This window comes from Cyprinus carpio, chromosome A3 (assembly GCF_018340385.1).
Source record: "Cyprinus carpio isolate SPL01 chromosome A3, ASM1834038v1, whole genome shotgun sequence".
In the NCBI taxonomy this organism is placed as follows: Eukaryota; Metazoa; Chordata; class Actinopteri; order Cypriniformes; family Cyprinidae; genus Cyprinus; species Cyprinus carpio.
Window position 1 is genome coordinate 28596172 of NC_056574.1, and position 23930 is coordinate 28620101.

At 35.6% G+C, this 23930-nt stretch overlaps 1 protein-coding gene across 1 annotated transcript in view; it reads left to right on the forward strand.

The window, feature by feature from the left end:
- tanc2a (tetratricopeptide repeat, ankyrin repeat and coiled-coil containing 2a) overlaps positions 1-23930 on the forward strand; it is a 129028-nt gene that overhangs the window by 51152 nt on the left and 53946 nt on the right. Inside the window, exon 3 of the mRNA XM_042728062.1 lies at positions 5756-5853. Coding sequence (XP_042583996.1) covers positions 5790-5853 — 64 coding nt within the window. The 5' untranslated portion in view covers positions 5756-5789. The remainder of the gene's footprint in view (positions 1-5755; positions 5854-23930) is intronic.

Below are 23930 nucleotides of genomic sequence, written 5' to 3' on the forward strand. Positions count from 1 at the left end.
TACGTTTCGTAGCTATCGCTAGGAGAGGGATATGTGCAGAACAATACTCGGCAGTTTGAAAGTGATCTAAGTGAGTGTTATATAGTGAACGTGTGATGGGTTACAGCTGTGTGCAATCAGTGCATTCAGCTGTGTGTGTGTAATCAGTGCGTTCAGCTGTATGTGTGTAATTAGTGCAATGGATGATGGGAACTGTAGTCCAGGGTGAAGTGCAACAGTTAGTGTGGTGCAATAGTGCATGTAGTGAGCGGGTGACCTCTGGTGGTGAGTGAATGGAAGTTCATAGACCATATCATGACTAATACTATACAAGTAACTTAATGTTTTCTTTTTTAAACATTTGTATGGCATTTCAGTGCAGAAAGCATAAATGTAACCATTTTTGTGATTGAGATATATATATATATATATATATATATATATATATATATATATATATATATATATATATCTATATATATATATATATATATCTATATATCTATATATATATATAGATATATAGATATATATATATATATATATATATATATATATATATATATATATATATCTATATATATAATATAATTGTTTATTATTATTATTATAATATCAGGACCAGGAAGCATCAGTAGATGGAGTGTGTATGTGTTTCTAAACTGCATAGAGGAGTTTGTTCTCTTTTGGAGCTCAAGTTTCTGCAAGCACTTTAGAGCTGCTGTATTTGGAAAGGAAGTGATGGGACAAAGGGAAGCTCTTTGTTTGTGCACGTGTGTGCAGCGGCTTTAACTGCATTTCCTCCCTCACTCTGTGTGAGGTTTTCTCTCAAAGAAAGAAAAAATTCAGGTCAAACTGACACCATTGTCTCCCTCTGAAAGTCTTTAGGTGTTTCATGGAGGAACGCAGATAAATTAGTGTGTGTTTGTACATGCTGTCATATTCTGGGAATGTGCTGTGTGCATTCTTATCCATACCTATCTCCCATTCTTTGTTCTTCTGTGTGTGTGTGTCAGAGAGTGTTATGTTTCATTGCACATGACCCAAACGTAGTAGTAACGAGACAGCACCCCTGTCCCCCACCCCCTTTCCCGGCACGCTCTCCGTTCATTGGCTTTGTAGAGTAGTAGAAAACAAACAGCGTGCGGTTGCTGTAACACTGCGCTGTGGGAGGCATTAGTCAAAGGGAGAGACTGTATAAAATATAAAGCTCTGTAGGCTCTTGGCTCTTAGTCATTCACACTCCTGTTGAATCCATCAAGATCAAAACGGTGGCTCAGGCCAGAGAGTTTTATATGCCCACAGTAGCTCTCCAGTAATGCTGAGTGACTTTTGGAAAAGTCATGTTAAGAACTTTAGGAGAGAAACTTGACTTTGCTTGATTGTTTTTGGTTCAATCATTTTATTAATTGAAAATATCCTTGTCGTTAGAGATTAAACTATATTATGATGGATGTAAAGTCATTATTAGTGAACAGTCAGTTGCTAATTGTTGTGTTTGGCATGGTCAACCGTAGTTTGTTCATTTATTTATTTATTTAAAATGTTTTTATTTTAACTGGATTTTATGAATTTATTTATTTTAAAATATTACTTTATTTGTTTGTTTAATTCTTTTTTAATTTATATTTTAAACTATATCTTAATATAATTTAAATATAATATAATATAATAATAATAATTATAATAATAATATAATTTAAATATATCTTAAATTAGTTATTTATTCATTTTAAATCGATCATTTATTTTACATTTATTTTTACTATTTTTTATTGAAGTATTTTAAAGTATTTTTCATTTATTTTAAATAAATGTTTAATTGCCTTGGGATAAACTGCAATTATAGCAATTTAATATGAAAAATTCTGGCTTGAAAGTATAACATTTATTATACAGTGAAAAGTGCAAATGATCAGATTTCTGTTTTTATCATTTATTAACAGTTACAGATAATGATACATTTTTAATTTAACTAAATTCATCACATACATCACGCAAACACATTATTTTAAAAGTCACATTTAGCTGTCATTATTTTGTGTTGTGACTGAGTGCTGTTTGTATTTTCCAGTATTTAAATGTGCATATTTGCATTCATTATCATGCTGCTTAAGGATCTGTATTTTTATGTGAGTGATGGAAATTGATCTGCCCATCCCTAATGGAAGTGTTTGTGAAATGTAACCTGTATGTAACCATTATTGTGTTTGGTGCCACTAATGGTAGCTGACCGCTAGTACTATTTAGAACAGCATGAGGTTAAATTGAAGAGAGCAAACACAGTTCAAGTTAGCATTTTAGATTATTACAAACAATTTGTTGGTACTGAAAGGAGCTTAGCACTCCCACTTTCCCCTCCTTGAATCGTAGCAGCAGTATTTTCAACAACCTGCAACGTGCAGTCAGAAAATGGCTGTCATTTACGAGCAGTGACTCCCAGCCAGAGGTGGATGTCTGCAACTAATGTGACATCCCTCCTGCTGTGACCCATCAGTCCAGAAGATTCCATCATCATGATGCAGGCTGATTTTTTGTATTATTTTTTTTTTTTACAGTGAATTAAGGAAGCTTCAGGCTGCTTTGATTCTGATAACACTGGTTGTTTCTTAACTGAGTGTGGAGTTAGAAAAGCTCAGATTATCTCCAGTTTGATGAGGAAGATTTTGTAGCTGATAGAGCATGTAAATCTCTCTGTTGTGATACCCTTTTGAAGTCTTTGCCCGTGTGTGAGATTTAAACATGCTATGTTCTGCAGGCTGATCTGACTGCTAATGGTTTATTTGTTCAGAATATTCATAAACGTGTTGATCTGTAGTCAGTACTTGATGAGAAATGCTAGGTAAGCACAATGTGTGCATGTGTCACTTACCAAAAAAAAAAAAAAAAAAAAATCACCATGGTACACTAATTGTTTAAGATGATAATATGATATTATTATTATTATTATTATTATTATTATAAAACACATTATTTGTCAACTATACATTTAATTTAGAGTACAAATAATTCATGTGCTTGCTTCGATCCTTAAAACTTTATTATTAATATTAGTATTGTTGTTGTAAATAATAATTATATTAATTACTGTACTGTGCCGTACTGTGGCGTACCATTAGATTGTCTGTCCCACTCTGTGCTGATTCTGGTACTAGTAATCCAGTTGGACAGTCTCACACTGGCCCCCCTCAGCTAGGCAGGATTAACAGCAGACACACACGCAACAAAGCTGAACATATGTCTTTTGCTCACCAGGACTCGATTTCTGTCTGATTTCTGGCACACTTTTGGAGTGTTATTTGTCCCACTGCTGCTGTTTTGCCCGGACAAATATCAAGGATAGAAATTTCCAACATTCCAAAGGATTTCCAACATTGGTACTGTAGCTCTCCTCAGAATTCTATGGCTCCATTGCAAGACGCATTTTTTTAAGCCAGTTTCTAATTAGTTTGTATGTCAGCTTTTCTACAGACCGCATTAAAGCGCATGTCCAAGTATGAGGGACTGCTTTGGGGAATAGTGTTAGTCTCGTCACTCTCATGCTTAGACACGGTTCACTCGGTATACAGCAGCAAACCTCGCTACACTGAGTTATGTCTTCTCTGTTCTTCATCAGCTGACAGAAGCACAGCCTCAGGATAAGGTCATCCTTTTCTTCCTCTCTCATCTTTATTCAGAAGCTGTTGCATGCCCCTTTTTGCTCTCAATCCATCTTGGCTTGACTCTTTTCTACCTAAATTAATTTTAAGTTCATTTAAAAAAATTACTACAATTGGAAAACTTAAACTTGAAAAACGAATAAAAGAAAATTTTTTACAGTAGCTATTATTACAGTAAAATCTAAGTTATTTAGAAACTAAAAAACTAAAATGAAAAAAAAAAAATACTAAAATGGAAAAAAAAAATATTTTTAAAAATAAATTAAAAGTTCAATTGGAAATTCAACATAAATTAAAAACTTAATACAAATTCAAAAATATAAATACAGAAAATGTTCTGCTCTGAGGATTTCTATGATGGGATTATATTTTGTCTCAATTAACATTCTTACAATATTCCCTCAAAATATATAGTTTGCTGCTTTTGGCCAAGTACATACTTTGGCGTTTACAGTAAGATTATTGGGATATTCTGCCATGTCATAAAATTGTGATGAATGCACATACATATTTTCCGCATACTACTGTATGTTTTGAAATATACAAATTAAACACACATAAAAGACATATACAAATTAAATATACATATACAAATTAAAGACATATAAGAGTACTCAAACTGACCTTATGCCCTTACATCACGCTTCAAGCATATTATGCAGTAAATAAATCTACATTTAACTGTGAGGTTAGCTGGTCTAGTGGTATTGTACACTGTTTACACTGTTGCATAAAGTGTAAGAGGTCATATATTTGAATCTCAGATAAGTTGACTTTTTGAAAAAAAATAAAATAAATAGATAATTTTGGATATTATCTTCAGTGCTACTAAAATGTTTGTGACCCCCACCAAATCATTTTCACACTTAAATGTGGCCCAAGGCAACATATTAGCAGTAAACATGTAGCAATGCTGGCTCAGCGAAAGGGGGCATTGAGTGCTAGAAAAGAAGAATATCTGCCCGTGGATGTTGATTTGAAATGCATGTGTGCATATACAGTACAGTACACACAACACAGTGCCCCCCCCCCCCCCCCCACAAAGACATCTGTTTCTCATTTGTGACCTCAGCCAAGATCACTTCTGAAGGTGTGGAGGCCCAGATTAATACTAGAATGCTTTGTCAAGAAGAAACCGGGTACATGCTATACTAGAGTGCAGGGGAAGCAAAGTTCTTCTCTTTAACTGTAGTTCTGTGGTTTCTTCTTTCTATCATTCTGTCCTATTTTCTTGTTTTTACAATTTATTTTTGTGAATTTTGCCTTTTTTTCTTAAGAGGAAAAAAAAAAAGGATCAGAAAATGATGCAAACTGGATTTGAACTTACATGACTTACATGAATACCGGCTTATTTTGTCAAAGAAGTTGTACTAACCGCTAGATGAACGCACCCAACATTCTGTTCTGTTCTGTTCTTCTTCTGTATCTCCATACATGTGAATTCAGCTGCACAAAGACTCATCAAAGAATTACTTCCACTGAAATCCACAACCAACATCACTTTCTGCAGCAGCAGAACAAAGCGTGTCTCTGTCCTGTGCTCTTTCACACATAAACACACACAAACACACAGCTCATACATGAAGCGGTAATTAGCAGCATCAGGGTGTGATCCCTCTGCAGTGTGGGTGTCGAGTGAGGCCTAAAATAATCCAGTGATGAATGACGAATCCCACGAATGAAACTCATTATCAGCCGCAGCGTTCCAGCAGGCTGAAGGCTCTGTGTACCTGAAACATATAATCACAGGCTTCCAAAAATCCCCTCAGTAACTCTTTGTCTAGACTTCAGAGCTGATGTGCGGCGAACATCACCAGTCGAGCTGCATTTGTAAAGAGATCACACGTTCTGGGAATCAAGTAGTGTAGGAAGTTATTGTGTGTGTTGTTACAAATCTTATTTATAGCTTCAGACATAGTGGCAACTGTTATCAAGTACTGTACATTTTTTGCTTAGTGTTTGTGGATGTGTAGAAATAGTACGCTAAATTGGCATATTTCAAATGTATTATTATTAGTAGTATTTACTGATACAGTTTCTGTGTCTGAAAGGACAGGTGTATGGTGTTTCTGTTAGTTTCTTAAAGGTTGTATTTTTTCCTCTCTCTCTTTCTGCAGATCTCTCTATAGCCGGGTCCAGAACTGTGCAGTCATGTTCAGGAACAGTCTGAAGATGCTGCTTGGCGGCAAATCCAACCGCAAGAATCGAAACAGTGGTAGGTGGAGTTTTCTTTTTAAAATTTGGTAGCTTCCCTACAACCGGACCCCCGTTAGTCTCATGGAGCAGGAGTGTATTCTTGTGTTCATGTTTGTCATGTTTGTAATTTCCAGAAAATAAGTCACACCTGACAATAAGTTGCACACAGAAGGTGATGTTGATAGTGAGTTGCACTAGGTCAAAACTGCATTCAGCTTTTGTCATGCTTTCAGTGTCAGTTTTCGAAAGAACCTGGGGGTAAGACAGACCTCTCAAGCTTACTGCAATTTTAACATTTGGTAGGAGAGAGTGGGGTAAAACGTGTCAGTGGGTTAGCTAGAGTAATTGAAAAAGAAGCCATTTTTCTATATAAATTTAGTATCAAAGCAAACTTCCAGGATTATGCTTTTTCACGTTAGTCAGTTGCTAATTTATAAAGTCATGCAAATGATTTAGCTTAAACAAAATTAAGTGAAGCACTTTTGCCAGAATTGTAGCTGTGTGGTAAAGTGTTTAAATATTCTGATAATTCAATCTTTTTTGCCTGATATATGAAAATGTGAATGTGCAGAAAAAAGAAAAAAAAAACTGAACATACCTAAAAGTCAAGCCTGTGCACCAACAACACTCCTCGAGGTCCTTCTTGTGCTCTGTCTAGCAGTTTTGAATATGAAATTGTGTTTGTATGTGTGTCTGTGTATTTTAGCTCTCAGAGACACTTCAGGCTTGTGTTAAGAGGATTACAGTAGTCAGAAGCAACTGTTGGAGTGAAATTAGGATTCTGCCAGCCTCTGCAAGTAAACCGAGCCTGATGAAGCTTAAATGTTGAATGGAAATAAATGGTGCTATGAAAGAGCACACACATACAGAGCACTGCTGTATTTTGCTGGTGTAACAGAGTAAAAAAATAAATAAATAAACCTGTGTATTACTCTTTTTGCTGCCTGTTGACTGTCTTCATCTTTTTCTCCTTTGCTTAAGGCCTGTTTCACACCTCAGAACACCTTTCAGCGCTCATATTAACAGGTTACTGCATTCAAATATGACTATTTTCGAAATTTTAAAATTTGTTTATGCATAAAAAAAATCTACCAGTGTAGAAAGACATTATACATATTAAAGATACACTGCCATTCAAAGGTTTGGTGTCAGTAAGATCTAGTTTTTTATTTTTTAATTAATACTTTTTTTCAGCAAGGATGCATTAAATTGACAAAAACAACAACAGCAACAACAAAATGACAGTCCTTTACAAAGAAATCAAATGTTCTTTTGGTTTCTACAACAATATTAAGGAGAATGGATTCCAACTGTGATAATAAGAAATGATTCTTGAGCAGATAATCAGCATATAAGAATGATTTCTGAAGGATCATGTGACACTGAAGACTGGAGTAATGATGCTGAAAATTCAGCTTTGACATCACAGGAATAAATTACATTTTAAAATATATTATAATTTAGTAACAGTTACTCTAAATTGTAATAATATTTCACAGTATTACCATTTTTACTATATTTTTATTAAATCAATACAGCTTTGGTGAACATAAGAGACGTTTCATAAAAATTATATTATACATTAAACTTTTCCACAGCTGCATTTAAAAAAAAAAAAAAAGGCCAAACTTTTGAACAGTTGTGTACATTCTCTTAAAATAGGTCCTAATGACTTATGAAGTGTTGCTGCTCAAGCAAATTTATTTTGTTCTGAAACTTTCTTTGTTTTAACTGGAAAATAAATACTTTTTATTTTATTTTATTTTTATTTTTATTTTATTTTATTTTATTTTATTTTATTTTATTTTATTTTATTTTATTTTATTTTATTTTATTTTATTTTATTTTTATTTTATTTTTATTTATTTTATTTTATTTTATTTTATTTTATTTTATTTTATTTTATTTTATCAGTTTATTGTATTTATTATGATGTAGATTACCATTTGGATATAAGTGAAAGTAAATTTGATTACGTTTTTAATAGTTGTCAATGGCCAAACCCTGACAAAATATTATAATTTATGGGCATTGTTAAAATCAATATTCAATGTAATAAACTAGAAATCACTTCTGTTGCACAGAAGAAACTGCTATTGCTTGTGTGTGTTGTGTGAAACAGGCCTTGTATCTGCCGGAGAGGGACTGCAGTAGTATGAAGTAGAGAGCTCTTTGTATACTCTTTCAGGGTTGTGTTAGAGCTTTGTGTGATTGATGAGGAAGGGTGTGTTTGTTTGTCTGTTTGCTTTCTTGTTAGTTGTGTTTGCGTTTGATTCTCACTGGAGTTTGGCTCTGTGACTGCAAGGACGTCCACGACTGCAAACTTTTGTTTACCAAACACACAACATGTACACGCACTCAAACACACACATACTTTACCTCAGGTCTGTCTGAATCTCTCATGAAGCTTTAGTCCAACAAGTGGCAAGTCTGGCTCACCCAACAGACCAGCCATTCACCTCAGTGAGATGTGTATCAAAGGGACCTCACACTTCCCGGAAAAACCTCCTGTCATCAGTCTGTGTCCTCAGACTGTGGTTGAAATTCATGCCACTTTGGTGACGTCTGGAGTCATTTTCTCTTCAGGGACTCCAGCTCCCCTATAAGCTTGAAGGGGCCAATTTATTTCCAGTGCACTTTAGGGTGTCATTACTGTCACGGTTTAGATAAATGTAAAGCTGTTTGAAATGGCCCCATTGAAAAAAATGACTGAAGTATATATCTATAAATTATATTAAAAAATATTTTCAGAAGGTCTACTGTGATTGATTTTAGTTAAATTGTTCATTCAAATGGGTTTCAGTGAGCGGATTCACTAAAATTATTCACATAGCCATTTGAGCCAGGACCAAAGTGCCATTTAACTATTGTTGTAGTTGCCTATCACATATTGTAAGTCACAAACAATCTATCCTTTTTTTTTTATTTTATTCTATTCTATATAAAAAAAAATTTCAACTGAAACTAAGGCTACGTTTACACGACAACAATGTAGTCAAAAATGGAAAAGTTTTTCCCTTGTGTTTTTAAAAAGTTTCACATATACACGACAACATTTTTTAAAATGATTCGCATTTACGCATATCCGCGAAAATGGCCAAAAACGCTTTATGTATGCCAGGCCAGTAGTTGGCGCTGTCACCTTGTTAGGAAACAGTACCTGTAGGGAAGTGATGATTATATGTTGTATATGATGCATCTCCGCTGTTGGTTGTGATATTGGTGAAGTAAATCCACACTTTGCTGAAGAAGTGTTAGGAAACTCGTGAGCAGCAACAACATTACCATGTACTCCGCCATTGTTGTGTATGTTTGTTCGCACTTGCCTTTAAAATCAACACGTACTGCACATGTCTACATACCTAACACATACTACGCACGCGCATGACATCACCACTTTTAAAGATTCCGTATTGGGGGTTTACACGGAAATGATAATGGTGCCATTTTCAAAAACTTGCACTTTGAAACCCTTTTTCAAAAATATGCGTTTTCAGTCCCCAAAATGCTGTTGCTGTGTAAACGAACAGGCAAAACGCATACAAGGTTTCCCGTTTTTGGCTGAAAACGTTGTCTTGTAAACGGCCCCTAAACTGGGCAGCTAGTGATCCCGTGCTGTCATTGTGTTCCACATTTTTTTATAATTTTTTGCATGATTAGAGGGTCATATGAGTTGGAAAATTTCACCTGTAATAATGCAGTTTATTCCATTTTATTAATGTTTTCTTTTTTTCTTTATTTTATTTTATTTTGGAAATTTTGCATTTGAAATCCACATAAAAATGAGCATAACAATAAAATAGATTTTGTTGTTGATTAAGTTATATTTCTCAAGTTATCTTAAGTCGTCCTTCTTTATTTTTGAATAATTAACAAATGTTTTGCAGTTCATCCAAATCATTAAAAGCAGTAATGAGCAGTTGCTGAGGCTCTTTTGTACTCCACATCAGAATGGCAGTTGATCAGTTTGAGTGTTTTTGGGTTAAAAGTGTCATTCACATACGTGGTTCTCTGAAAGGAAAAAAAGACTTGAAATCCAGATTTACTCCAACCTCAGTTGTCCTTTTTAAATTCATTATGCTTGAGTTTTCAAATAAGCCTAGACACCAGTTCTCATCCTTAGACTGGAGGATTTCCACAAGGTTTTGTCATACAGTAATAGCTCTCTTCACTCTGCATGGCTCCTTGTATCCTGCAGTGCTACATATTTGTAGTGCCTGTGTAGTTTCTGGTGTCATTTTTTTGTTCCTTCCTGCTTTCTTTTTTCTTTTATTATTTAGTTTGATGCAAATGCAGCTCTCTCGGCTGAATATATTTGCCATAAATTAGATCTGCACAGCCAGCAACTTACAGAATACAGCAGAGGAACTGAGCTCCACGGTGAAGAAAAACATGTCGCGGGGCGATTGATGGTTAGCTTCTAGACCCCTCAGACATTGTGAGCAGAATCCTAACAGTCTCAAACAGCTGCCAACAGCATTGACCCATGAGCCCTGTGTGGTTTGAATATGATGCAAGCCTGTATAAAAACCGCAGGTGATATTTTGCCTGTAGCGTATCATTGCGCTGGCTGATTTTGACAGATGTGGTTGCGGCAGGTTTGATTAGTGTAATTATTTTTATAGAGAGAGAACTTTAAACAAATACATGCTGACGAATGCTGATATTGGAATATTTGGAAAATGTGTGGTGAAACAGATATCTGTTCTATTTAATTGGACAAATTTGTTTCAAAATTGATGCCAAAAACTATTGTAAGCTGTGGAAGTCACTAGAATGATATTACACAGAATGATAACTATTAAGATAACTATAGCCCTAACAATATTAGCATCCACGACAAAGCATGATAATGTTCTGTTTATTAAAAGTGCGTGCTTCAGTTTTACAGTACATGCTCACTTTTTAAAGTCGGATGGATTCTGATTAGTCAATGTTTTTATCATTCACCAACTGGAAAATGGAATTAAGAAAGCAGTTCCAACAATATTGTTCCCCTGAGTTGTTATTGTTATGGCTTTGGTGTGGATTTTCCTATTCTCACTGAATTATTACGATTATTAAAATGTTATAGTTATCATTATAGTTATTGTCCTTGCACGTTCCTTTAAACCTCATCACCCTTAAGATGAAGCTACAGTTCATATCCCTAGAGTGGTTCTCTAAAGAAAGATCTGTAGATCTTTAAGTATTGTAGTCTCACCTTATGAATTTGGGATTTTAACATATTGTGTTTCAGGTTGTTGGGGTTTGTGAAAGAAACAAATGCAGTTGATAGGTAGATGTACTGGGGATCTCTTCAGCATGCTTCCAGTCTGGTAAGCAACAGACTGCAAATCTTAATCAGCTCTTAATGTCCCCTAATAATCCAATTTTATTGTTACATTCTGGCAGGTACATTTAGCACATGGCCCTACTGGAATAGTCCAGAATGGACCTTCAGGAATGTCCCTGCGCTGCCAGATTTGTCTATACTTTGCCTACTCATTTGCTGGTCCTTTCATAAAGGTCCATTAGTTTCATCTGGACTTTGCTGAAGGGTCATTGAGAGCCCCTCATCCGTCAATGACTCTAGCCCCTCCAGAAGAACATGTTCTCATGGTAGTGTTCCTCTGTAGGTCCTTATTTTAGGGAGACTCCCACAGATATAGTAGTTCTTGAAAAATGTAAATATATCCTGCTATTTGGGGGTGATGGGCCTCTTTGACACTCTTATCTCATGCACTATTTTACACCCTTGAATTAGGCACACATGTTTGGGCTGGAGATTGCTACGTTGAGCCAGAGAAGTCAAGTTAAATATGCATGTGACGAGTGGGGTGGGGCCGAGAGCCGTGGGACTCAAGACCGGTGAGTGGCGCAGGTGTCGCTCATTATCATCTACTCCATTCCCACGGCTCTCTGCCCCGCCCCACTCGTCACAATGCAGTTATGGTATTTGTTTCAGCTGCATCAACTTTCATTTTAAAATCTAAATGGGGACTCACCATTTAACTTTTATTGTTTTTATATTCAGCTAATTATGAATACTGTAGATTTAACCCCAGTGTTTCCCAACCTTGTTCCTGGAGACACACCAGCAATTGACATTTGAGATGTCTTATCCTTATCTGACCCATCCATTTTGGAGTTATTTTACCAGCTGCTAATTTGAATCAGCTGTGTTTGATTAGGGAGTGTTTGTGCTTTTGCCAGATTTAGCTAATTTCTGGGGACAAATTTATAACCAAAGTAAAGTATGTTCTCATACAAAGATACACACACACTGTTGTTAAGCACTTTGTCCTTATCAGTGATGCAGTGACTGCAACACTTCTGTCCACTCAGAGGAACTTGAACACTAGACTGAATAAATACCTCAGCAGTTTCAGCTGAATCTGTTCTCTGGCCCTTTGAATACTGGCGAAGATGTTTTATAATCCACCTCTCAAGTTCAAACATAAAATGGACTTTTCACAGCTTTTGGACTTTTCACAGCTTTTTTATAAGTGCCTTAAAAATATTAGTTAAGGATGGACAGCCACATAATGTCAAAACATGATACTGTGCGGTAGAATACTGTATCCATTTTGTGTGTGCACTTCTGTCCATTTGTATGATTTATTCAGTTTCTTAAATATTTGTAGGTTATCTGTACTTAGGTCTATCTTTTTTTCAAAAATCCTCTCAATGCTATTCATAGGCTTTGTTAACACTGCACATAAAATCCGATTGATCAAATTCAATTTTAAGGGACCGATTGTCCACACACCCACTTTGCAAGTAGTGTTATTTAATCTGTATGTTCAGACAGTGTAAGTATTATATTATATCACATTCAGTTAAATTAAATGATATTATTTATTCATTATTTATTAATGTGTATGTATAAACTGAGTTGTTGAAAAGGTTGAACAAATCGTTTTGAGTCAAATATGCCAAAAAAATAAGAATTTTGCTGTCTCTCTGAACAAAGGCATCATGTTCTGTACAAGAGTTTGAAGAAAAAAAAAACAGTGTAGGGACTCTTTTGAACACAACAGGCAGAACACACGAGAGATTAAGAGAATCTGAACAGAGAGAAAAAGTTTGAGAGATACAGCTGAATAGCTGCTATCGAGTGGGAGAAAAAGAGAAAAGAGGAGGAGGAGGGTGCATCTGTCCGCCTCGCTGATGAGTGAACATTTGTGTGTGTGTGTGTGTGTGTGTGATCTTGGCGCATGCGCCAGTACCTGGCAGTCGCCCTTAAGACTGCAGATAACTCTGTCTCTTCTAAGCTTCACTCGTCTAAGCAGTTTTCCTGTCCTTTTCTCATTTTGTTAATTTTTTTCTTTCTTCTTTTTTGTTAACCTGGACTCAGTTATTTACCATGCATCTGGATTTGACTGTGTTGGGGTGTGGATTCTTTGAGCCGACAGAGGTGGGCTACAAGGTCCTGAGGATTTTGGGTAGTGCTTACAGATTTTGGGGGCTCGTCCGGGCAGACGATTTTTAGCAACAGGCTTTTGCCAAGTTCAAAGGAATTCTTCTGTGCCTGGCACGAATATCCTGATAGATTTGGAGAAGATTTTGACAATTTTGAAGACTTGATGCCATCTTGGGTCCTTCATTGAATCAAAGGTTAGCGGAAACTCTGGTGACAACGTGCCCCGTCTGTCTTCTCTCAAGAGCTGGGATTCTGGGCTTACTGAGGTGTTTGACTTTTCCACCTGTGTGGCTTCCTTTGACGGCACGTGAGTAAGATTTTTCTGGAGGTCTTTGATAGTTGATCACCGAATGAGGTTAATAAGCCTTTAAACAGCAGAAAAGGGAATACTGCAGGGAAATCAAAGCCAAATCTCTGGCACACATACACTAACACATTAAGTCATTTGATCACTGTAATATTAAATCCCACACTGCTGTGGGCAAACGGACACACACACACAATCACATAGTCACCTATATGATCCCTCCCTATCAGTATTCCTCACCCACTCAGTGATGTAAGCAGAGTGAGAGGAACTCTGTGTGTGTGCCTGGATCTGTTATCTGCATTTCTCTGTGTGTGTTTGAAAGATCTCTCTAGTGCTTTTTGTCTTCCTTTGTGGATGAGGGATGTACAAATCCTTTCTTTACTGGTTTGAAGCACTCTTCTGTGTCCTCAAGGGAATGTTGTGAAGCACAGTTTGGTGGTGTGCTGGATGTTTCCAAGCTTGGGATGTTATCCAGAACTTGGTGATTGGGATAGCAAAGAACATTTTGATGGGAACAAATTGAGCCTGCTGAAAGTAGCGTTTACTTCCTAGTTGCAGCGCAATCAGGTGAACTGCACAAATGCAGCATCATTATCTGTATTAAACTTTATTTCAAAGCACAGTTCTTTGCTAGTCTTTTCTGAGTGCTAAGTTGTAGAGGATACAGCAGACCATAGCAATCCAGCATGCTTTGGAGGGACTGTACGGCATTGTTATAGGTAACTGTACATGTAAATTTTCAGTAGCTAGTTGTTAGCGTTTGTATTTTTTTAAACCCTGTGTCTGAATATGCCTATACTTCCCTACTTTATAGGCAAACAACAGTACCCAAAAAGAGTAGTATGTCTGAATTCATAGTATTCATAAAACAGTAGGCGAAAAGTACCTACTTCTTCAGGTGAGACTCCGAAGTGTGCATTCATTTGCCAATCGTGACTCCTCTCTCATGGACTCATGGGATAGTAGTGAAGCAATGCAACTGATTATGTAAGACTCATGACAATGCCAGCATCACAACTGTAATAAATGTTCATTAAATGGAGTACCTACTCAAGACATTATGCTAAAGCTTTTTTATTGATTATTGGGTTAGCATTACAGCTTACTGTTTTTCAGCTATCACACATTAAAAGTTATGAAGTACCTAATATGTATTAAGTTACTTTTCTATCTGTCTTGAAGTGTAGCTCCTTTCTTTCAAGGTTAGCTTTAAGCTTAGCTTATTTTAGCTCATTTTTGTATAGAGTACAGCTTAGCTAGCTACTTTTTTTTTAGCTTCCCCAACACTAAACACTAAAAACTGCCTAAAAGGTGGCATGTTTGCACTGAAAATAATGATGATCACTTAATTGTAATAAACTCACTGTTTAGTGCCTGATTAAACTGACTCATGGGTAGTTAGTGAATAAGATGCAGGTTTTAGCAATGAAATATCAAATGTAAAGTGGTGCAGCTGTTTGGAGCATTCACCTAATTGGCTTTTTTGTTGTCAGTAAATTATGTTTTTGTTTGCTAAATTAAAATAAGACAGAGGATTTAAAAAAGCATTCTCCCTCATTAAAGGCAATATTAGCAGTTCAGAGCTAAAGATATGTTGCTATAACATTTCTGCCTCACCACAAATCAGTTTTCCCACTGAGATAAGTGAGATGGGTGAAGTGCGTAGGATTATGTGGTGCCTACATGCTTTCACTCTCTTTATATTTCTCTCTGCCTCTCTTTCCACCCTGTCTCACAGGGCTAGGTTAAGCTAGGTTGTGCTGACACAGCGTATGTACAGGATTTATCACGGCTGTTGCTAGTCAGATCAGACAAGGTTGAGCCTTACAGTTAGTTCATCCATAAAATTCACTGAGAGCTCTAAGGGGCTCTTTGCATTGTCATATAACAGTGTTATCAGACTGCCATTGGCTTCTATATTGTATTTAAGTAGTTCATTGTTTGGCATCTTTAGACCTCTTTGTCTTATTTGAGCAACATTATAGAGTTAGACCATACATGTATGGTATTATATTGCTTTCTTACTCTCATAATTTTTATAGATGTGACATCTAATTTTGAATATAGTTAAATCTTAGTAACTGTTTTTAAAAGCATCTAGGTAGGGCTGGGCGATGCAATGAGTAATAATGACATATTTGTGAGCAGCACTGTAAATATTGCATACAGTGGGTAAAGAAAAGAATCACCCCTCTTTAAAATAATTAAAAAAAGAATTTGCTTTGCAGCCTGAAATGAAGATGGACACAGTTTTTGTTTTATCCAGCTGTATTTACTCAGTCCAACTTACAACATCCAAGTTAAAGATATAACACAAACATGTTGGGAAAAAAAAAATTCACTGAGTTGGAAAAAGGATCACCCCCTCTCAAAAATTAGCCTACTTCTAAACTCAATCAGGAGTAGCTAATCACCATGGCCCCATTTACACTGCATGGTTCAAGTGACCCAATTCCGATTTTTTCCTCTCATGTGGCACAGATCGGATATGACCGGTTAACGTGTAAGCAGGAAAAAACCCCGCATGGATTCCGATTTTCTCAGATCGGATTCAGGCCTCATTCATATGTGGTAATAAATCGGAATATGAATCGGATACGTGCATTTGCGTGTGCCATGTAAGCAGACAAATCGGATATTCCCCAGTAAATGCGAGTCGTACGTCTTAAAAAAAAGTGACGTCAACTCAGGTGGAACTGAAATCACATGACTTATTATAGGCGCGATGGAAGACGAAGGATACACACAGTGGAGCAATGCGGAGGTTTCACGTCTTTTAAGTCTTTGGGGCGAAGAAACAGTGCAGGCAAAAATGCAGGGTTGTTGCAGAAATAAATCCGTGTTTGAAGACATTCCACGAGATATGGGGAGGCACGGTTTAAGCGCTTTTTTCTCCGCCGTACGAGACCAATGTTTTGCTGATTTTTTTGTTGACTTTTCAAAATATTGTGGAAAGCAGAACACTGTATAATTTTATTTGCATCTGCATCCATTGTATTTCGTGCTGTTTTACTTCCTTTTCCCGGGTCAGAACGTCTACGTTTGTGTAGTTTCAGCAGTGTATAGTGTAAATGCAAAAATCGGATACGGGTCACTTTTAAAAGATGATGTAAGCGGGTCATCAAAAAAATCGGATATAGTCAGAAAATCGGATTTGGGCATCAAGACCTGCAGTGTAAATGCAGCCCATGTGACTTTCATGACTCAACTGTGACCAGCTGTGGTCATTTTGATTAGCACAGCATGAAAAGAGCTTTCCTGGAACATTTCAGTCCTTGGTGCAACTGCAGCAAACAATCAACTATGGGTGGCAAAGCACCGTCAAAAGATCTCCGGGATAAAGTTATTGACAGACATAAGTCAAGAGATGGATACAAAAAAAAAAATTGCAAAGGCTTTATCAATGCCGAGAAGCACAGTGAAGTCCATTATTATGAAGTGGAAGGTATTTGATACAACACAAACCCTCTCTGGATCAGGACATCGCTCCAAACTGGATGAAAGAGCCAGGAGGAAACTGGTCAGAGAAGCTACAGCAGAGGCCTACAGCAACTCTGAAGCAGCTGCAGGAATTTATGACAAAGAGTGGTCACTGTGTGCATGTGACAACAATATTACAAATGTGGCTTGTATGGGAGGGGGTGCAAGAAAAAAGCCACTCCTCAAGAAAGACCTTATCCAGTCACGACTGAGCTTTGCCAAAACGCACCTTAAAGATTCTGAGGAAGATGAGACTAAAATTAATTTTTTTTTGGTCTCAATACCAAACAATATGTCTGGTGGAAATCCAATACAGCTCACCATCCAAATAACAGCATTCTTACAGTAAATCACAGAGGTGGTGATATCCTGTTATGGGGGTGTTTCTCTGCAGCAGGGACTGGAGCACTTGTCAGGATAGAATGAAAAAATAGATGGGGCAAAATACAGTCAAATTCTTGAGGAAAATCTGCTGCCCTAGGCCAGAAAGTTGTCAATGGGAAGAAGGTTTATCTTCCTAACATTACAATGACCCAAAGCACACAGCAAAACTGAGCACACAGTAGTTGAAGGAGAAAAAGGTGAATATCCACGCATGGCCAAGTCAGAGCCCAGACTTAAACCCTATTGAAAATCTGTGGAATGACTTGAAGACTGCAGTCCACAAATAGTCACAATCAAATTTAACTAAACTCGATCAGTTCTGCAAAGAAAAATGGGCAAATATTGCAAAGTCTAGATATGCAAAGTTAGTAGAGACATATATAGGGTTGCCAGCTGTCCCATATTAGCCGGGACGTCCCGTATATAGGGCCTAATTGATTTGTCCCGTACGTGACTTGAGAATGATCACGACACCTGACATCATCCAGTCACATCCCCCTTCACACGCATGATCAGTATGTGTTAAGTAAATCACAAATTGTGAACATAACTGTTTAAGGAAGGCTCAAGACAAAGCGAAATCCTCTCGCTTCTCAGTGAGCAGGACTCATGCTTGAGCCAATTACCGTCACCACCAGTGTTTTTTGTTTTCAGTTAATCCGTTTTGGTGAATGCAAACTGCAAGATTATTTTTCATGACTCCAACATCCAAACCACGCAAGAAAACATGTAGGCTAATCTACCTGACTGAGGAAATATGATAAAAATATCAAAACTCCTCTCACACTTTTAATTAATTAAAAAGAAAAAAAAAACATTTTAAATTTAAGTAACTTCTAGCATATTCTTAACCTTGGACCTTATTCTTAAAACACAAAATGACAAATAAAAAAAGTGTCAAGCACCCAAAGCAGTCCATATTAAATCTAATATGTTCTCTTTAATTAATATATATGCATGTCTCTTATTTTTCTATGAAAAACTACAATTGTCCCGTATTTTCCTTTTGTGAAGTTGGCAACCCTACACATATCCCAACAGATTGAAGGCGGTAATTAAAGCAAAAGGTGGTTGAACAAATTTCTGACACAAGTGGCGATACTTTTTCCAACTCAGTGATTCTTTTTTCTTTTAGATTTTTTGTTTTTTTCTGACATGTTGGTGTTATATCTTTCACTTGGATGTTACAAGTTGCACTGAGTAATAATGAGCTGGTAAAAAAAAATGTATCTGCCTTCATTTCAGGCTGCAAAGCAACAAAATTTGATTATTTTAAGGGGGGTATGTATGTATGTATGATTTTAATGTGCCTTTTTATTTGACTGTAAGCTTGTCAAAGACAACATCAGTAGACTAATTTTAGGATTCTTTCTTTTTAGTTTGAGAACACCAAGAACAAATTTAAGTTTTAAAAATGTAAGATTTAAATTCAGTTGCAAAAACATCGCTGGAGTGGAATTTTTGTAAATCAGTTCAAACTGAACATTTCAGTCAATAGTCTCCCAAAGTCTCTTATGTGGAAGTTTTAAGTATTACGTAAGTTTTAAAATATATGTACTTTGTCAATTTATTTATTATGTGGTGCATAATTAATAAATGAAAGCAATTTATTAATCATATGTAAACCAGATTTTTTTTTTTTTTTTACTTTGCTTTACTTGCATTTAAACATTTTGAATCTAATAGGCAAAAAAATTGCTATTTGAGTTCTGTATAAAATCCCTCAGAGATATAGATTTATTATTGTCTGAAAAATATGATTTCTTTTAGCTATATAGCTAACAGGACAGGGCAGGATGGATTCTTGGCTGGTGGTGTTTCTATAGATTGGTGGAGTTAACTTGGATGTGCCGGGGGCAGCTGGGTCTGACTAGTAAACTGCTAGATAAGGGCTCAGTTTGGATGTAGACCGCCTCGAGTGAAATGAGAGAGAGTGAAAACAGAAAAAGAGCAATATCTCTTCTGCAAAAGTCTGTGTGTGACCAGGAAAAAAGACTAAATTATTCATCAGTGGCAGACTACACCCGAGGATCACATTTCTAGATGCGCACACACTTACTTTTGCAGTACATTTATGTCCTCTGTGGATGCCTGAACCGATGACCGATGCTCACTAATAGGCTCCCTTTCAGTGGTGAGTGAACATCAACCAATCTAAGAAAGTGTGTCTGCTCAAGCATAATACGAATCTGGGGGATTTTTTATTTATTTATTTATTTTCCGTAACATCATTTGCTATTTTGTCTGAATGAAAAATATGTTGGATCCAAGGAAAGGTTGCAGAGTATTTCAAAAGAGTTATTTCAGGCTGCATAATGTATAAAATAGTTATAATAATACTTTACTATAAAGTCTCATTTATTAACATTAGTTAAAACATTAGCTAGCATTAACTAAAAATTAGCAATATTTTTACAGCATGTGTTAATCGTTAAAGTTACTTAATATAAAATACAGTTCATTCATGTTAGTTTAGAGTGCATTAACTAATGTTTTGAAATTAACATTTAGAATGATGTAGATGACAAATTATCAGAAGTATTGTTCACTCTAAGTTCATGTTAACTCATTTAATTAAATCACTTTTATAGAAGGAACCTTATTGTGAAGTGTTACCATGATTATTAACCACTTTTTATTTTAAAGATGTCTCTTATGCCCACCAAGGCTGCATTTATTTGATCAAAAAAACAGTGAAAAAATTAACTGTTTTCTTATTTAAAATATAATTTATTCATGTGATGACAAAGCTGAATTATCAGGATCATTACTCCAGTCTTCAGTGTCACATGATCCTTCAGAAATCATTCTGAAATGCTGATTTGATGCTCTAGAAACATTTATTATCAGTGTTGATAAATTCTGTTCACATAGAACAGTAGCACATGTTTCCTTAAGCAGAAGGTACAATCATGTCTGTAGCACAACTGGTGCAGAAGTTAAACACTTTCCCCAAGTATGAGCAATAGTGATGCTTGCTTAGCACACAGCACTAAAAAGCAGGTAAAAGCTTTTGTGAGGTCAGCTCTAAATGGCAGTCGCATTAGGAGAATCAAAGTGGGTAAGAAGTCTGAATCATAAAAGAGGATGTGAGATGTCTGAAACGCTCATGTGAGGAGTCTTAGAGAAAGATAATGTTGAATCTCTATGTTTTAAAGCCTCTCAGTTCACACTCAACTCTAATGCATATCGATCTTTTATGCTTATTACTCATCTCATATATGTTGTGGCTTACAAAACATGTCTCATTAAATCCACACCGATTTCTTTAGGTCGTACAAGTATATGATGCCCTCAGTTCAAAGTGATGAAGTGAACAGCAAATATGGATAAATGAAGAAATGTGCACGGTTGAGTTAATGGATGAAGGTAGTATCTGGAGGACGTGCCATCGGTACGTCCCTAGTGCTGCAGTGGAACTGGGCCACCATATGGAGCAATGGCTTACTGCCATCAAAGCACAACACACAGCGCTCGGCCACGGTTATGTGTGGGCGTATGGCGGCAGCTGCTGGGTGGCCACGGGAACGTTTTCTGTAGAGCATGTCAGTTCAGATCACCTGAAAACTTTGTTCATCAGGTCAAAGAACATTAAGAGCTTGAGAATGAAGATTCTAGCAGACAGAGCTAATGGTTGCTAATTCTTTAGCTAGCTGAGGAAATGCTGTTTCATTCTAAGACCTTATTGGTCTGATGCTATGTAGAGTTTAAAGGGGCCTGGAGGCGGGATACTTGGTGTTTACTGGCGAAAATATGCAGAGCTAGAATGAGAGTTGTTCATTTTGTCTGTTTTTGATTAGATCCACTGATGAATGAGATTGTGGGTTAGTCTGTGCTTGATTAATTACTAGTTTTGTAAGTGCACTAGTGCTCAAAAGTTTTTTATTTTTTATTTTATTTTTTTTAAGTAGTCTCTTATTCTCACCAAGGCTGTATTTAGGCCTAATTGATAAAACATACAGTAGAAACTGTAAGTATTATTATAATTTAAAATAACTGTTTTCAATTTTAATGTATTTTAAAGTATAGTTTATTCCTGTGATGCAAAGCTGAATTTTCAGCATCATTACTCCAGTCTTCAGTGTCACAAGATCCTTCAGAAATCATTATAATATGCTGATTTGGTTCTTATTATTATCATTGTTGAAAACACTTGTGCTGCTTTAATATTTTTCATTTCAATATTTTTCAAAACAATATTTTTCAGGATTCCTTAATGTATAGAAAGTTCAAAAGAACAACATTTTTTTGAAATAGATTTTTTTTTGCTACTTTTAAAAATGCCTTTTCTGTCACTTTTGATCAATTTAATGTATCCTTGCAATTTCTTTTTAAAAACAGTTTATAGACCGCAAACATTTTATTTATTTATTTTTTTCACAGAATGTAATTTTAACCCCATCTGAATCAGTCCCTTCCCTTAATTACTATATATATGTAATAATAATTTAATAATAATAAATATGATCCTGCCAGTCCTAATCCCAGTATCTGTAACCTGTCCTGTGTTAATAATTGTAACTCAGAAGTCATTTGGAAATCAAATCCTTGTGGGAAATGATCCTGTTCTCTCTCTGTGTATCTCTGGTATTATTTCCAGGCTCTGTCAGTGTGGTTGGATGACGAGTGATGGTTCTGTTCCAGGCTCAAGGGCACTGGGCCGATCCGGGCTCAGATTTAGTGGGCTGTTTTGATTAGGCGAGCAGGTTCTGCTATCAGCCTACATAAATTAGAGAGCAGCTCTCTGAATCACACTCACGGCTCCCAGTGGGCTCATATCAGCTCATAACGGATGTGCGCATTTGCAGAGAGGCTGTAAAAATACTCATGTAATAAAGTACAAGAGTATCTGAAGTATGCGTTGATTAGCTCCCAATCGGTGTTGTTCATTTACCCCTCAATGTGTGCTCTCTGATAAGGGGGTTTTCTGGCTGTATATGATTCAGCGTGTTAAACGTACGCAGGATAGATTTACTTCTTTACTTCGGAGTCACCTTTCCTTTTGCAGTTTGCAAATTTAACCAGAAGGTTTAAAGTTAAAGAAGACATCTTGAAAGCACTTTTTAAGAGAGTAAAAAGTGCTTAATCTGACAGACAAGAAGCTACACAATCTTGGACTCTACATAGGCTGCTGTCATCTAAAGCCTGTTTTTTGCTTGATGTGTCTGCATAAATGCAAGGGACTAGAAGTGCCACTCATAATAAAATCGTAAATGATAAATTAAAAAATAAAATGGCAACAAATTAATCACTGTTCAAACTGACAAATAAATAATATATTCATTAGTTTATAAATTAACTGTAAATATGGCTGTTTATCTGTTTATAAAAAATAAAAAAAAAAAACACATTATATAAAAAAAAATAAAAACAAAAACAAAAAAATAACATTTATTATCAACAACAACAATTTGTTTTTGTCATCTTTTTTACATTAAAACAATTTTATTATTGTTACATTTAACTGCCATTTTATATGTTCATTAAACAAATTGTTTTAAAAGCCAACTAATTTATAATTTGAAAAGTGATTAATTTATTCAGATTTTTTTATTGCATTTTACACAACATTCATTATTCTTCAACCTCATTTTAGATATGGCTATTTATTAGGGGTGTAACGGTACCAGTATTTCTATCGAGAATTTTCAGTTCAGTACAGATGTGTACCGAACAAATATAGACTACCGTTGTTTTAACCACTGCATGAGCGGAACTTCATTGGAAACTTCCAGTTTTATAAATTGTTACTTTTGATACGAAACAAAGTCTCATCTTTCAAATGATGTCCATTTTATTCAGGAAATTCAAACAACAAATGGGGTTTTGGCGCTCTTTGATGTGAGCGACAGATCGCTGTATATACTGTAAACACCTCGGCAGCGCGATCATCTCTTCCTCTTTACTACTAGTTTTAATGCGAAATAAACATAAACAAACATCTCACACCTCATGTAATTGCTCAATTAGCGTTTCAGCCACGGAAAGACAGCAATAAAACAACTTGTAAACAGAATGTCACATAGCATTTCATTTACCTCAGGCAAGTCATAAGTGTCCACAGCTCGTTAGTGCGCTATAAATGAAGTCTAGAGAAGAGCATTTTGTGAAATATTACTTATTACATTTTACTTTATCTGTTATTGATGTCTTATTTAATGTATGTTTAAATAACTCTGTTAAGAGAGCCACTGTGAAAATATTTTTTAAACAACAATTAGAATTTTTATAATTTAGAAATTAATGTTAAAACTGCATTATGTGCAATTTACATGTTTGCATATATTTTTTTAAGATAAGTTGTGTTTATTATGTTTGTATATGTATATGTATACATTATTATAGTAATGTAAAAGGGCTCCCTATAGTTGCAAAAGCTGAGGTAATTTTCTCAGGGATAAAAATCTTTAATTATAATTGAATTTATTTAAAGAATATATATATATATATATATATATATTAATTAATTGATATATATATATATATATATATATATATATATATATATATATATATA